The sequence below is a fragment of the Hipposideros armiger genome, unplaced genomic scaffold (genome assembly GCF_001890085.2).
Source record: "Hipposideros armiger isolate ML-2016 unplaced genomic scaffold, ASM189008v1 scaffold_198, whole genome shotgun sequence".
NCBI lineage: Eukaryota > Metazoa > Chordata > Mammalia > Chiroptera > Hipposideridae > Hipposideros > Hipposideros armiger.
Genome location: NW_017731548.1, coordinates 1,474,123 through 1,491,011, shown reverse-complemented (window position 1 = coordinate 1,491,011; position 16,889 = coordinate 1,474,123). Strand labels below are relative to the sequence as shown.

The 16,889-nt window shown below is 36.5% G+C and overlaps 1 protein-coding gene across 7 annotated transcripts in view; it reads right to left on the bottom strand.

Moving 5' to 3' along the window:
- DCLK1 (doublecortin like kinase 1) overlaps positions 1 to 16,889 on the bottom strand; it is a 329,829-nt gene that overhangs the window by 60,810 nt on the left and 252,130 nt on the right. For 4 of the 7 annotated variants that reach the window (XM_019653178.1, XM_019653176.1, XM_019653180.1 and 1 more), the window contains 2 exons: positions 3,554 to 3,638; positions 989 to 1,097 (listed from right to left, as the gene is read on the bottom strand). In XM_019653178.1, the coding sequence (XP_019508723.1) occupies positions 989 to 1,097; positions 3,554 to 3,638 (194 nt within the window). Of the gene's footprint in view, positions 1 to 988; positions 1,098 to 3,550; positions 3,639 to 9,742; positions 14,628 to 16,889 lie in introns of those variants that run through there. The other 3 variants (XM_019653177.1, XM_019653175.1, XM_019653181.1) reach the window with 2 other exon arrangements.

Genomic DNA, 16,889 nt, shown 5'->3' with positions numbered 1-16,889 from the left:
GAAGGAGCACACGTTTTGCACCTTGTAAGCTAAAGCTCCTAGTCCCAGGCGTCCTCTCGGAGAGGGGTGTAGAGCATAGGAGCATTATTCTCACACAGTGTTGAGGAACTAGTTGGGCACCCAGCCCCAGTGGGGGCCAAAAACAGTAACAGGGAAGTGTGGACACCCAGGCCAGCCGCCAGGAAGCCAGCAGACTCACTCCCTCTGGGAATGAGGCACGCTCCCCCTGACTTTTTAATGTCCTGCTCACCCAGCTCTGAGGAGAAGCTGCTGGCTGAACAGGTTCCCTTAAGGCAAGCAACTGCTCAAGAAACGAATTCCAAATCTAATGCTGGGCTTAGGGTTTGAGGCCACCTTAATTGGAGCTTTAGTTTTATTAGTTGTCACTTCTCCATCTGGTAGCCACCAGTTGTCCTTGGTTAGGCATTGAATTCCCATGGATAGAACTTTCACTCCAAACCCTTCCCTTCGGCTCATAAGAGTACCCATCTTATTCATTATAAAATATTTTCATGCATTAAACACCATTTGTGTTGGGATCAGCAGATACGCATTTTAAAGCTCTTCAAGGTTATTGTATTTAATTTTATGGTAGTACATTTTTAGATATATATACTCTATCCAAGAATGTCTGAACTCTACAAAATGTCTCAAAAAAAGTGTAGAAAAAACTACTCAATGTACTCATATGTATGTATGTATTTTTTTAAAAAATGAAAGGACTTACCTGAGAGATCTGGCAAAGTTTTGCTGAGTACATTAAAAAGAAAAATCAAAGTCCTTAATTTATAGATTGTCCCCAGGAATCACTACATTTTTCAAATGTGTTGTTAGATGGGCTTTGCTTTCTTTTAAATTTTTTTTACATCTGGAGTTGAGACATTAACCAATTCCATATGTGCCATAGACTGCAAATAAAGACACAATCTCGGCAAACATAATGCCAAATGTTTCCTTTAAAGTTGGATGCAAATGATCTCCTCCTCACCTTTCTATGCATTCCTTGACAACAGCGAAATTCCCATCTCCTATTGTCCTTCCGACTTTATATCGTTCTGTTATTGTGGCTGGAATCTGGAAGCCTTCCTCCGACACTTCTGAAAGAATCATTAGTATGTTTTTATTGGTAGAAAAGGGAACAGAGATGTTGCACAAAGGAGACGTTTAGAGAAGTATCATCTAATAGACTGGAACTGATTCAGAATCAATATGTCATTTTCTGGACAGCGAGGCTAGCGCCCCCCCCCCATCCCCACCACCACCAGGCTGACACTGTATACTCAACAGTTTTTACTAAGACAAATGATAAACTAAAAGGAAACGCAAAACGGATGGGGTCCACTCCCACCTATGTAAGAGCAACTTATGCTTTCTGCTGCAGTGGAGAGTCTGTGGAGGAAGTTTTGATCTTTTTATTTCATGCCAATTTGATCAATAGCATTGACTGAATACCTGCTGTGTACAGAGAAGTGACATTTCTAAGTATGGCTCAAGAGGAAAATGCAGTTTGTAAGGGACTCTGGGCTGCCAGACATTGTACAAAGCATGAAAAAAGCCTGCTGTTTGCACACTTAGCTTTACTACATCCTGAAATGGAGATCTCCGTAAAATTCCATATGAACTAAGCCCTGATTGGCACCCCTCACAGTATAAATGAGCAGATTTTAGACTCAGTTCTCACCAGCAACCTGCGTAGCAGATGTTGAATTAAAATTGCAATATCTATTATGTCTGTGAACAGAACAGTTTTGTAGTTTCAATTATGTTAGTGCCACTAACACAACGCATTTTCCCTCTTAAAATGTATTTTGAAATATTTTACAAATGCCTAATAATGCTTTAAATATCTAAGGCCATAAAACTAAATAAGCCACACTTAGGTCACATAAATATACTGGATAACCTTTAACATCTTAGGGGTGTAAAAAGCCTTTTATAGCAGGGCTTTAAAATTTACATGCTTTAGAGTTATAAATCCTAGCTCTCCCTCAGGCAACCTGAATACGAAATGCCGATGGAAGCCTAGCGTGCTTTCTAAATGTGCTCTTATTCTGACCTTTAACCATAAACCGAGACTCAACATTTCTTCTCAAAATAAAATTAAAACCTCAGGTGGTGAATGGGCTTTCTTGGTGAGTTTTGTATTCTCTCGTTTAATCTGGATTGTTGGGGAACAACAAATGGAAACTCAAAATCTTCAGACATCTGCTTTTGGGCCCTTATTCTGGTTTTGTGATAGTGTTCAGTCGGCACCACTCTGGATGCGAGGGTGGGTGGAGGTTCTGTAGAGCATTGTACCGACGTCAGGCATGTGCTACTTCTGCTCTTGGCTTTTCTACACCCTCTTCACCTCTTTGTAAGTGACTTCTATCCACTAGAAGCTATCGCAGTGGTTTCCAGGATAAAGTAAGAGCTGGAGCCAATTAAACGCCCCCTACCTGGTTTCTCGCCCCCAAAGAAGCCAATAATGTTGTCTCTGTTTGAAAGACTCAGCCTGGGGGATTTTGTCTACTCCACGGGAATTTGAAGAGATGGTTGGAGAAGTTTCAAATCCACTGCAAAGTACTCGAATTTACAAAGCATCTCTCAGGTGACATGGTTTTAAGGCTCTTTACTACATGGATAATAAAAGTAACCATCTTTAGCTGATGGGTGGGAAATAGAAGAAGGTATTTCCATCCTTCCCGCCCGTGGGTCCATCACCAAGGCACCCACCTACAGCACATGGCTTGGATTTTTTTCTCTCCCTGACTATTGATAAAATGTACCTGTTAGTCTTTGGGCTAAGAAAATTAAACCATGTCATTTAAAACAAATAAGGGGAGCTGATTCTTTAAAAGTGGTTTGATCATACCAGATTTATACTTTTCTAAATACCTTTCCATAATAGATTCGAGCCTGGAGTTATCCCAGGGAAGAAACAGGCGTGTATTACAATCTCTGTTTTACAGAAGAGAAACTAAGATGTGGAGTGTTGAAGAGGCTAACCCAAAACAATCAAGTGAGTTGGAAAAGTCAGCTCTGGAATCCAGGTCATTTAACCACATCACAGAGAAATTCTAAAGTGAATTAGTTCAAAGTACAAAGAATATTTTTGCAATTGTCATCAATTAATTCTTTTTATAAAGCCATATTTTCACATATTGAGTTCACTTAAGTTAGCGTACATCTGCAAGGCTATAACAGTCGATCAAGGGAGTACACTAAAAGTGAACGGAGTTTGGAAAAACAAAGGCAGCAATTACTCTCTTTTATTTTCCAAGTGGGCAATAGCTGGCCTTCTTAGGATACTTATCCCCTTAGAGGATGTGAAACATTGTTAAATTAGGCTGATTTCCTCTTTCCTTTCCCATGGAGTAGATATGATCCCTGGAGGCAGCCATAGTCAAGCCTATCCCTTTGCTATTTATTGACTCTTATGAGCTGCTTCAGGTTTGTCCATTTCATTCTTCTTGAGAAGTTACAGTTTCCTGGAGTAAATTTAGCCAACCGATCCTCTGCCCCTTGTCCAAGCTGAGCCTTCTCCTCAGACACCAAGTCCCAAGCTCACCACCTTCTCCTGGTCCGTCATTCTCGTCCATCGAGCTGCAGACTTTGGTGGATGCAAGTGAAGTAGAGGAGCCGCCATGTTGAGAGCTCTGGACAGGAACAGAAACAGAATAAGGACACTTGGTCAGAGTGCCCAAGTCTCCAGGTGCTGTGCCCAGCCCAGAACCCCAGCAGGTAACTGTACCCACTACCAGGGAAGACCTGATGTTAACACTCAGGAAGGGAGGTTCTCATTCAATTCAGACTACTTCTCCCTCCTACCCTATTAACCAATAAATTATATTAACTGCGTGAGGCTAATCATTGCCAATTTGGATAGTACATGGATTTTGTATTCCTTTTATTCAAAGTTAGCATTCTTTAGCTCACTATTTGGATTTGGCAAATTTTTAGGCATCTCACCTCACTCTTCCACGTATTTTTTTTTGCAATATTTGCAATATTTGCAAATAGTCCTCAAATATTCTGATCTCCTGGAATATTTTTCTATTTTTAACATAGAAACATTTTTCTCTTCAATTGGTTTTTATGAAATATTCTGAAAACAAATATTCAGCCTTACCACATCCTTGGAGAAAGGTTAAAGAGTGGGTTTGTTAATTCCACTTTGAGATAAAGATAAGTACTCAGCAGGTTATCAATATGTTAAATATTATATAGTAGATCTGAGGCAAGACGGAAATAAAAGCCTACGCCTGGTGATTCCTTGTATATTTGGTGTATTTTGACCCAGGACCCATGAAAGCAAACAGGGTAACAACTACATTAGAAAGCTCAACACTACCAAATATTTAATACTACGATGAGCTATGGGGCAGTACTTTAACAATGAACGTTTCCATCTCTGCATCTATTGAGAAAACAATTTGCACATTCAATGCTATTTCTAAATAGTGAACACAGCTTGTCCTAAAAGATCTTCCTTCTGTTTCCCTGGGCTTATCCACTTGGTTGGCCTGATGGGAGCAGGAGGCGGTGAGGGGGCGGCATTGGCTCATGGTGCTGGCTGTCTGTGGAGCAGAGAGAAGGGAAAAAGCATCTGTAGTTGAATGAATAATGAAGGGGTGGCGAGAGGCAAAGTTGACCTATTTTTCCTCTGCTTACCTGTCTCCCTTCAACCTCCTCCCCATTCCATCCAGCCTTAACTGTGCACAAAGTAGGAGGGAAGAAAAGCTTCATATAATTTCATTATGCCCAATAGTATCTTGCATAAGAAATTCAAAACTTTTGTTGTCACCAAAGATTAATAGAGAGATGCTACCTAAAACATTGCAGGGCCATTTGAGTCAACTGCCACAGGACATTTTCCTGAGTGTGGCTAAGATGAGCTCATTCCATGGGAAGAGTTCATCAAAGCTGACAGTTGACACCATTGGGATAAAAGTTAAATTCACGGCAGTGGTGCCCCTGATTCCTTCTAGAACTTTCTAGAAGTTTTGTGGTTACTCTACTAAACCTCTGAATGCCACATAGTTTGCGTGGCATGCCCTGTGTTTTCCAATATCATAAGAATCCCTTATTAATTAGCCTGGTGACTCGAGCTAGTTTTCCAGCCTGTCTCATCTAGTCTCCCTTTGTGACCAGCAGCATACATTCATCCTATTTCAGGCTAGAAAGAGGGACTCAGATTGTGACCTTGAAACAGAGTTTTTCTTGGTGTGACACTTACTAGAGTCACAACCAACTCTGTCGAAGGTACGGTTAACATATGAGCTTCTAAGCCATGCTCTGCTGACTTTTACAAATGTCTATTTGTGACAACCTCATATTAATATTGGAATCTGAGGATGAGATGAGGCAGATTTATGATGCCAATGTCTGGAGAAAATCAGCATTAACATTACCACATTTGAGCGGAAGGTTTCCCAGAACAGTGAGATCTTTTATCCCCCGTGCCATTGCCTTTGCTGTAGACATAATGGTGTTCCAAGCAGAAAAGCAGTAAGATAATTTCTAAAATGTGGACTTCTGCTTCTGGCTTTCTGGTCCTTGAATTTCTTCCAGCAGCATCACAAATGGTGTTTAATAATGTAGACACACTGTGGTTTGGGGTGGCAGGTGCTGTCTTGTCATATGGCGTTTTAAAGTTTAGAACACAAAGACACATTCTTTCATCAAGCACCAGAATTAATAGACTAGTAGCGTGTCTCCTAGCAAAAATGTCCACAATTTATGTACTCGATTCTAAAAGCTTGTTCTTTTAATAAGAACATCAGGTACTCAATACAGAACTCTGACCCAAAGTATATGAAAACATCTTTTAAATTATAATATCCTACAAACTTGCTGTATGTTATTCACTAAACAGCTTTATCAGCTAATGAATTGTATTTTCAACAGTGCCACCAAATGTCTGATGCCCTGAACGCTTGCCACAGTACCAGCTGTGTTTTCTCTGTCTTATGAACAAAAACCCCTCAGGGTTTTTTGACTCTGGTAAAAATAAATAAATAAAAGTAGGGTTAACACAAGTTTGTTTATGTTTACAATTGCTTACTTTCTCAACTTTAGGTTTGTGTTTTTGAAAATGCACCCCAAATCATTTCAAATTTCATGCTGAGTCTGAGGTTGACAGATGACTGACAGTTTTAAGAGAAAAACTTATTTAATTACAAATAAGGTACCGTGAAAATTATAAGTTCTCATTTTATTTATTATGCTCAGATAGAGTTAAATAAATGTATTAGATTTCTAATGGTGTTATCTCTTCTTTTCCCCAAAAAAGATAGGTAACATATATACTTTTCCAAGACAATGATCATTCATGGATTCAAAGAATTACAGGGACTGGAATGGACCTTAAATATTACCTATTCCACCCTATTTCTATCCAGAAACCAAATTCCCACTGCAAAAACTCCAGCTATGTGGTCAAATGGCCTCTGTCCAGACACCTCCAGTTCTGAACACATTACTTCCTGAGCCCCTTAACTATTAATAAAGGCACAGGAAGTTCCTTAAATTATGCTGAAATGATGTGCCCCACATTTTTCTGTTTATTGGTCTTAGTTGTTACCTCTGGAACTACCCAGGACAGTTCTAATCCATTTCTCATATGACAATGCTTCAGGTATTGAAAATGGCTACTGGCCATTTGTGTGTCTTCTGTTTTTCGATTTGAATATTTCCCATTTTTTTGGTGGTTTGTCATGTGACAGGGCTCCCATGACCCCTTCATACTCCTGTGGACACACAGCAGTTGTCAATATGTCTTGTTAAAGCTGGTGCTCAAAATAAATGCAATATTCTAGGTGTACCCTGACCAGCAGAGAAGGATAAAGCTTTCTTCCTTGTGAGGAGAATATTAATGCACTTTCAAATCATATTGGCTTATTGTTAGCACCATAATGTGTTAGCCTTACACGAGGCTTATAGTCGCATCCGGTCTCCCTGTTCTGTATGTGGGAGGTTGATGTTTCAGATCAAGTCTAAGACTTCTCATTCATTCATGTTCAATGTCATCTTTATTACATTCCTATCCTTCCAGCCTGTTATTTTTTGGATTCTGATTTTGTCATCTAACGTTTTTACTCCCTTTCCCAGTTGAAGTCATTCAGTAATCAGCATGGCTCTTTATGTATGCTTCCTACTAACCCTAAATATACTAACCTAGACAGTGCTGGCTCATTTTGATTACTGTCCATAAATTTGATTGAAGGATTATGAAAACAGTAAAGAAAAAATGTATATATTCTTGTTCTTTAGAATTAATCCAATGAGATTAATGAGACTTTACTGATGACCAACAGAAGCTGAAAAGTCCACTTATATTTTTGCATGTTCATAAATAAAATCAGTTTACTTATTTGGTTTTTCTGAGCAGGTAAACCATTTTATAGTCTACATGATGATAAAATTTTGTGTTTGCTTAATCAGTTAGCTAATTCCAAGGCACCTGGGGGTACAGTTCAAAACATACAGTTACTTTAGAATTTAATGCAATTAGCTGCTTTAAGATATATTATGACACTTGAAATGTCATCACCTCCAAGCATATTTAATGGACACCAGGTGGCCAGGTTGCTGGCACCTGGATGCCTTTATGGCACACCTTCATAAAAGCACTGCCCTAAGTAAGAACACATCCTAAGTGTAGCTATTTAACTTGGGATCATATAACAGATGGAGAACATATCACACTTTTTGAAGTAAGTGAGAAAGCTGACATAACAGCTCCAACCACATTTTACCAAGATGTACCTGATGACTGTGTAGTGAAAAGCAGTTCATTTTAAATATAAATTGTGTAAGTTACTCTTGCCATTTGCATTAATGGCGTCACTTAGCTGGGGTCCACATTGAATAAAGATTTCAAAAATATCCCATTGATTCAATTGATCTAATCAAGGTAAAAAACAATTTCACCAGATAACTCTAGCTTTGGCTGGATAAGTGTGTTACTTCCACTTTGCATTTTGTCTTGGTAGACAGTTATTACTTTGTTAATGTTAATTTGAAAAATGACTTAAAAATCTATAAATCAGCCAGATTAACTTTATAAAGGAAACACACCCAATAAAATATTTAACACATTCAAACAGTTGTCTTGGTGATCTTGACTTGAAGTCTACAGAATCTCTAAAGATGACCTCATAGAACAAAATAAAATCATAATCTTGGTGTAGAAAGCTTGAAACCCATGGGATTCTATGTGTATATAGAAAAACCATGCATTTCTTTACTTTCTAAGTAGGTGTAGAACCATAAGTTGATGATATCAACCTGTAATAATTAATAAGCCCTCATTATTTGAAACAAAGCACAAAAGGAATTCCTTTTTCCCAATTCTTTTGTCTGGATTCTTCATAGTATGTTTAGCCTAAATAAAGTTTATGCTATAAGCAATCATGTGCATAGCTAACAGTGAAGACTGAAAAATGTAAAATGTTACCATAAAGATTTGCTCAAAGTTTTTAAAAGACTGAAGAACTATCATTCATGAAATTGGTTTACCTCGAGAAAGATAGAAGGAAAATGGGAATATTGGCATTAAATCTATTTTAATGAAGCCATGAGAGCCAAGATTTCAAAAGTAAATGTATTTAGTTACAGCTTTGTTGTATCTGACAGTCTTTGCTTCAACTCCAGTCCAGTCACTACACTCACTTAGGCCAAGGTCTAATTGAGAGTCTGAACCATCTGTCTTGAAAAGACTGTGGTGGTGGTGCTGGTGGTAGTGGGGCAGGCAGGGGGTGGCAAAGTCTCTTATTATGAGTTACATACACTTCATGAAACATAGTTTGGAAGAGAACCAGGAAGTCATCTAGTTTATTCCTTCTCAATAAAATAATTCCTTCCTCAAATTCCAACCTGTGATAAAGGGAGCTCACTACTCTTCCAGACACCTGCTACATTTTATTTTAAACCTTATTAAAACACAATTGGGAATTTTATAAATCTGTAAACATTTCTTCCAGTTGTACCATTATTGCTTTGGGCATTGATTACATTTAGGTTATCATGGAAATAATAAAGAGAACCAATCAAAGTAATTTTAAGGTTAAAATGCACCTGGTAAAAATATTAGATTTGAAATGAGAATTTTGGACTTATATAATAATTTTAACATGAAATATTTTTCCTAAATAGGTCAGAATTTTATTTTCTCCCTTATACCATATTATGAATGAAATAGATTATGAATTTTTGCTCTAAATTCAAGTTGGATAATCAAGTATTTTATTATTATCATTGTTTATTTTCTTGTATATTTATTTTATATATTTATTCATTCGGTGCTTTTAAAATATCCTGCATACACACATGTATGTACATACACATGTATACTTCCCCCCTGTAAATTATATGACTTTGGAAAATGCCTTCAAGCCCAGGAGATTGCTAGTATGTTTTAAAAAGTGCATGTTAATTTCTTTTTTCAACCAGTTGCTAATTCGTCTGACAAATTCACCCTTAAGGCAACGCAAAGAGAAAAGTGTATTAATTACTTTAATATAACCAACTGAAACACAGTTCTTCATCAGATGGTCTTATTTTGCTGTTGTCAATATTATACATTTTAGATATCATGTGATGCCAATCTACAGTATCTCAGGTATCACTTGCTGATGCTAATTACATCACAAAAACGCCATAAATATGAATATGAAGGTAACACTTCCCCCACACAGTCAGTTGAATTTCAATGTCTATTTATCAAGTTTTCTGAAAGAAACTCACTGAACAACATAGGTGGTTTTTCCTGTTTATTATATAGTTATTCTAAGGTGGTAAGTGTCACAAAGTTAACGTTAAGAGGAATAACAAGGTCCAGTGTGAAACACAAGGTACAATGTTTTACAAGGAAACCACAGCACAAAGTGATGGAACTTTCAAAACTGGATGGTTCAACGAAACATTTCATCATTTAGCTCTATAAAACTCTGCTGATGGCCTCAGTTGATGGATTATTCAAACATATTGCTGTTTAAAACATTTTTAACACCAAATGCTCTTTTTTAAAAGAATATACATCCAAGCAAGTCAAACTGTAAGCAGAAAGTATGTCCACTGTTTTATAAAAATTTTATCCAAATTTACAACAATAGTGTATTTTGAAGTAAAACATCCTTAGAAGAAATAAACTCAGTTCCTTGCTGTTGATGAGTATAAACTCAAAAAAAAAACAGGTCACAAGAAAATTAACTGTCGTAGTTCTTTGCTATGACCTTTCAGATACCTACTACCTTGGCTTCAAAGACATTTTGTGGCCATATATAATACAAACACTCATGTATTACATGCATCATTTATACTATCTTGGAATTTATCCATCATCTTTACTAAAATAAACCACATTTTAAAGATGCTATATATCATGCACCCTTTAAAAATTATAGCTAGGGCCTCAGATTTCCTATCTTTTCCACATGCGTTACAGGCACAAAATTACAAATATTTTTCAGCTGACAGTATAACAAACCGCATCAGGTAATTGTTACATTGAATTAAATATATCTCTAATTTTTACACTACACTTCTATGGAATATCTCAGTCAAATACAGTTGTCACTAACATGCACAATTAGAGTCACTAGCAAGGCTAATGCAAATATGCATAAATGGGCAAATGTATGCATATATAGCATATATAGTAAATTCATTCAATTAACATTTTCAAGTGTGTATATGTTTTATAGATATATACACACATATAGCAAGTATAGTAAAGTTACTACTGAAAATATGTCAATGGTTTAGAATAGTGCTTTGAAAGAACATACAAAATCGCCTTATAGGTTATCTGGCTTTGTTATTAAACTTCAAAACCAATAAAGGTTGCATTCTCTTTTATTTATGTTTCAATATAATATTCAGTTACTCACAACTCTATAAAACAATCTTTCACTTTTTAGTGAATATTGATTGACAGCAACTGTAAGTCATCAATACATACACATTAGAGAAATATCAGTGATAGTATTCATTTTAACAATTGAATATCAAGACATAATAATATAAACATTAGTGTGTGGTTATATTTAATAGTTAACACAATATTGGATTTGTCTGAATTTCAATTTTTTTTGTATATCTGGATTCCAATTAAAAAGAAAAACTAAATCAGTACATCTGACTATTTGGAACTGTTTTGCCGTACAAGCTTGGGAAACTACTTTTGAAATTAAACATGCCCTGACTAATACGCCACATATATCAATGTATGACATGAAGGTTTTACAAATAATTCTACAAGAGCCAGTAACTTATAAGGCAGTGTCACAAATGCCATACTTTACTCCTTATGGCCTATACACATACACACATACTTATGTAAGCACACCCATATACACACTGAGCCCTGCAAATTTACATAAACACCCACACACCTGTATAGAATATATGGCCACATATGAAAATTTTCACAGTCCAATGGGTAAAATATATGGAATTATTTTTCAAGAACATGATTCTATATTTTCATTCATTTTTATTAAGAAATGTGGCTTTTAGACTTCATTGTTTTTTAATTAAAAAAATAAAAAGAGCCTAATCATGTATAGATCTGCAGTGGATTCAACCAAAATACCACAGGTAACAAAGGGAACACATACAGAACATGAATGCTGGTTCAAAATGTTTTTAGAAAATATGACTTGTTTTTTTTAATATTTAGTTGAGCCAATATATAAACACAGGGATGTGTACAGATGGGTGGACCTGACACTCTTAAAAGCCTAAGACAGTATAGAAACATTGTGGATTGCCTCTACCTCCCATCCCTCCACTTAACTTATGAAGGAAGACAAAGCAGAAACAAACCGCATGGCTTTCAGAACCAGTCTTTTGAGTTCACACTGAACTTCACACTTGATATATCATTAGGTTTTACATTTCTAAAATGCTGAAAGCAGGGAAATATTTATTATATCGTCTGTGATGTCTAAGAAAAAAAGTGAGTGCAAATAAAAAATTTTCCAACTTTTAACTAGAGCACAGTGTCTTCATAGCACATTTAAGGTTTCTCATAAGGACAAAAATGCGTGGCTTTTGCTAGAGTTCTCTTCTGCTCAGTAGAATCATTTTAAAATTCAGTGTCTAATTTTTTAAAGGAATTCTATAAGTAAATCTTAACTGCCTATAAATCATCAATTTGGTTCTACCAATGAACTGAAAACTTCTGGTTTGTTGCTAAGAAATTTTTTAAATTTCTGCTATAGTGTAATGGAATTACTCTCTCCATAGAAAGAGATCTCAAACTCTATAAATGGTATGCTGTTTCAATCTCTGAGGGACTTCAGTTTCAAAAAGTAAATGATATATATTGCCCCTGAACAGTCCTTTAATAAAAGTCATATGTTCAAAAGATTAAATGCTGTGGAATAGCATTTCCCTTGGAACTGCTTGAATGGAAAGTTGGCCATGATATCCATCGTCAATTAGTACAAGTCCAGTTTCTTTTTGCCATGTCTAAACAAAGCCATGGGCTTCATATCAATTGGTAATATCTGCCACTTATCCAGAACAAATAGCATTTATTGGACCTTTCTAAGCAGTAGTTGTCCATAAGATTGACAGTGCAGGAAAGTTAAAATTATTGGAATTTATTTTTGTTCTGGACCATCTGACCCCACCAGATTTAAGTTAACTGTTCCACTGCTTTCTTTGCATTTTTGACAGTTCAGTCAAATACATACTAATCTTTTATGGACTCGACTGTATTAAGTAATGCATTTTACAAAGGCATAACTAGAACAGACACCAGCATAGGCAACTTCACAGATGTTTACTGTTTCAGCTAAAACAAAGCAGCCTTTTGATCTTAGCAGGAGTCTCTGTTCATTTCTATTGGAAACAGTTTTAAAACCTGAAGTCTGGAACAGGTATTATTATGAACTGTTCTTTCAAGATGGAATGGTTCAGTTTGTGGTTCTCGAATAACCTGCCAGAGAAGTGTCTTTCTCTCCAACAGACAGGATAATGAGGCACTAATTATTATAAGGCTAAGTTTTCAAATACTGGTAGATTGCCTGGACTTTTCTTCTTCTTCTTTTGGTTGAAATATTTTTTCATTTGCAAAGTAAGATGGTAACATATGTAACTATAAACCAGATGGTAAAATTTGATAGTTGAGGAATTTATCAAGGAGATAAATTGCTAACATTTAAAACAGTATATGACAACTGAATTTCTCTCCATCTTGAATCAAACGTTTTGTTTTTAAATGCAGTTTTCAAGTAAAATTTGGGGGAAAAAAAACAAACTCAAGTAAAAGCCTCCAAATGGCATCATACATTTTTAATTTATCACCTACGGAGATATGTCAAGTCTATACAATATCAAAAACATGCTTCACAAGTCTGAAATTGTTAGTGTTTGAGCTAGTAAAACTAAATGATCACTAGGATATGGCTTAAATACAATAGACCATACACATTAAATTAATTTAACATTCAGATTTTAAAATAATTATTTTATGTTTAAGCAAAGCTGACTACAATTTTTAAATAGAGGACTAGAAGAACAGAATTAGTAGGTTAATGTTAACAATGGGTTATAATCATAGACTTACTTGGTTTAACACAAAAGGAGTTTTGCATATGAAACCAGCGAGATCCAGGATTTCTTGGAATGGAGATTTGGATATCTGGGGCCTGCTTTATACAGCACCATTTAAAAGAATTTTGCTTTTCAAATTGATTTGGAAGAAGTACAGATATATATTTTTTAGGTCTGAGTGTAAAAAAAAAAAGTTTCCAAGCTTCAGGCTTTCCACATTTGAAAAATAACATACATGGTTGTGGGAGGAATTATACAATTTATAGTTCTTCATGTTAGTATATAGTTTAAGCTATACTTATACTGTTTCCAATGAAAGATAAGTTTAAAAATTAAATTTGCTTGACAACAAAAACAAGGAAAGTTCCTAATGCCTAATGTTAGAGTCTTCATGGGATGTGTCCTTGACATGAGTTGTTTTTCTTCAATTCTATTAACCCACAGAATGGTAAGTAACTTTGTCTACTGACTAGGAAGAAAAAAAAATCTACTTAAATACTTTTATTATTTTGCAGAAAAAGGACCTTTAAAAAATCAGCAATCTAAATTTTAAAAAGAATTTAACTTTAAGAAAAAAATGTCTTCTAGTGCCATTTTCATCTGCTTGGCCAAAAGTATAGAAAAATTGTATCTACATGTCTACTATGATTAAAATGAAAACCCTATATACAGAAATTATGATTCTGTATTGCTACATCATTAGTGTGTTCTTATACTCAATACTGATTGAGTCTGTCTATGAAAGCGATCTGGAGCCAGGCCTTGTTCAAAAACCTCAGCAATTGAGTGAGTTAGTGTTCAAGCTCCCCCAATCAAATCATTGTAGGGGACAGAAAAAACAATCTCCTTCAAGGACCAACATCATGAATATAAAACGCCTACATATTTACTTTTATATGATTTGGACTTCATAATTTCAATGTATGCAAAACTCTTTTGTGTATTTTGTTGTTAGACTTTTGCTTAGGAAATGTGAAACCTTCACCCAATCACAAACCATATACATTGCTCCATTCTCTCTTTTACACTGAGTCTCCTACTGAATCCAAATCATCCGAAGAGAGGGGGCGGTACAGGTCCTGTAAGACGAAGGGCGGTATAGATTTGTTTACTTGGCTTTCTTGGGTACCCTGTGGCTCTCTTAGGAGTGGAGCAATACTGAATAGTATCCTTGGTGTCTAACATCATTAGACCTTTCAGAGTCACCAAGTTGAATGAGAGGAAAGGTAATAATTGAGAAACCATCTAAAAAGACAAAACTGGTGCTTATTTTGCCTTATTGACTTGACCTGCTCATGAGCCTTTGCCTTCCATTGTGTTCAGTTGAGTTTTACAGCCCCTGAAGTCTATCAGTGCCAACTCTGCTTCTATGTGTCTAGGCTAGTCTTCCATGAACACTTCCTTCCTATTCTGGGTAGAAGACGAACGTGCTTACCTCCCAAAATAATTTATTAGGAGCCCTAGCTGGCGTTCAGCAAATTCTGTTCCCAGGGCAGCAACTCAAGTGTTGCATTGCACATTGCAGAAACCCAATAAACAGTGCCCTTTCAAATTTTGTTTGGAAGACAGAAAGAATGTCAACTGGAACTACCTCCCTTCCTAGTATTCTTCTCTGGTTCCCCAACCACTCACCTATCACTTCCCCATTTGTCTTCTCTGCCCCTTTCTGCTATGAGATCTCTCTGTTGGTAGCCAGGCAACCAGCTCAGATCTGCAGTGTCTAGAATCCTGGCTTCTTTTCCATTTTGTACCACCCACTCCTCACATCATCGCAGTGATCAGATAATCCACAAAAGTCAGCAATGTGGGAGTATAATGGGGAGCTTCATTCAATCTACATGACACATTTCTTTCTGATATATTAAGAAACGGGACCCAGGAAAGTTCATGGATGGAAAAGATCTTCCAATATCTGCTTCTGTGACCAGTCAAATGCTTCTAGGCAGCAATTTAAATAACTGTTTTATAGAAGTAGGGAGGTTCCCCGGTACATTGCCAGCAATACTTTTATGAAGAAAAATACCTGGCATGCAGACTCTTATTGTACATAACTATTCTAAGAGAGACAACATAAAAAGTATGACTTTAAGGGAAGAAGAAAAAAAAAGCTGATTGAATCATCAAAATTAATATGTTTGATTTGTGAAGAAAGTGGTCAAATGTCTCAATATTGCTTTTAAAAAAACAGCTTATATCCCTGTGTTTTAAAACGAGGTAGAAAGTGTGTGTGTGTGTGTGTGTGTGTGTGTGTGTGGTGTGTGTGCGGGTTGGGGGGCAGCCAAGTAATTTTCCTGTCCATGTTGCTAGGCAACACAGAGAAAAATAGAAGTCGCTACTGTTTTCCAATTTGCAATAAAAAGAGTTAATTTATTCATTGAAATGTCTTCTTTTAGCACTTGCCATCTTTCGCTTATTTCAGTATTTCCTGCATAGGAGTATAGCCAACCATTTGAGAAGAACATTAACCAAATTTGAAATAGGATCAGTTTGGGAGGATATTCAAGGCCCATTTAAACTGGGATGGGTTATTTGATGAAGTTGCCTCCACACCAAGATGAAAGGTCCTCTTGCTAAAGCAGCTCAGAATGTACCCATCCACTGACATGGGGCAGGAAAGGAGGATGTTCTTTTATGGCCTCCATTCTAAAGCCTGGAGACTACACCATCTCTGAATTATCCAGTGCTCTGCTCACAAGGTGTGCTTAATAAATGTTTTCACATGAGGATAAATGCTTATCTCCCTAAAACAAATGGGATTGTTTTTCCCTCTCAAGTGTGGTGCTTGTATTGGTAGTTGAAACCACCAAATGAAATATCTGTAAGAGAACCGTCCCTTATAATCATTTCCCAAGTGCTGACAATTTTAATTACACAAGCCATTGGGCACACAGCTACTAGTAGCTGGAAGGAAAATTTCTGCCTCAGTTGGACAAAGTAATAGTGAAGTAGAGAATACAGAGGGCAGAAGAAGTAAATTCTAGCCTCCTTCTGCAAACAAAGGGACCATTGAACAAAGCGCTTATGTCCCTAAGACAGAGAGCTCTCCACAGTAAGCAAGCAGGGAGAGAAGCTCAGATCTATGGCAGGGATTCTCAATCACTCTAATTTAATCTCAATAACTAAGCATGAGCTAAATCCTGAATCTGGGTTTAATAACCTCCAAGGATAAAGAGGAATTTCTATGCCAGGTGTACTCTCCGAAGTATACATTTCAAAAGAGAGAATGTTCTGTGAAAAAGGACCCGTTCTCTGCTGTACCTAGTGGCTGCTCCTATAGATGAGGACCTCACTGGGTAATATTCACAAGAAAATAATCACCCTACGACCCCTTCCTCCACTCA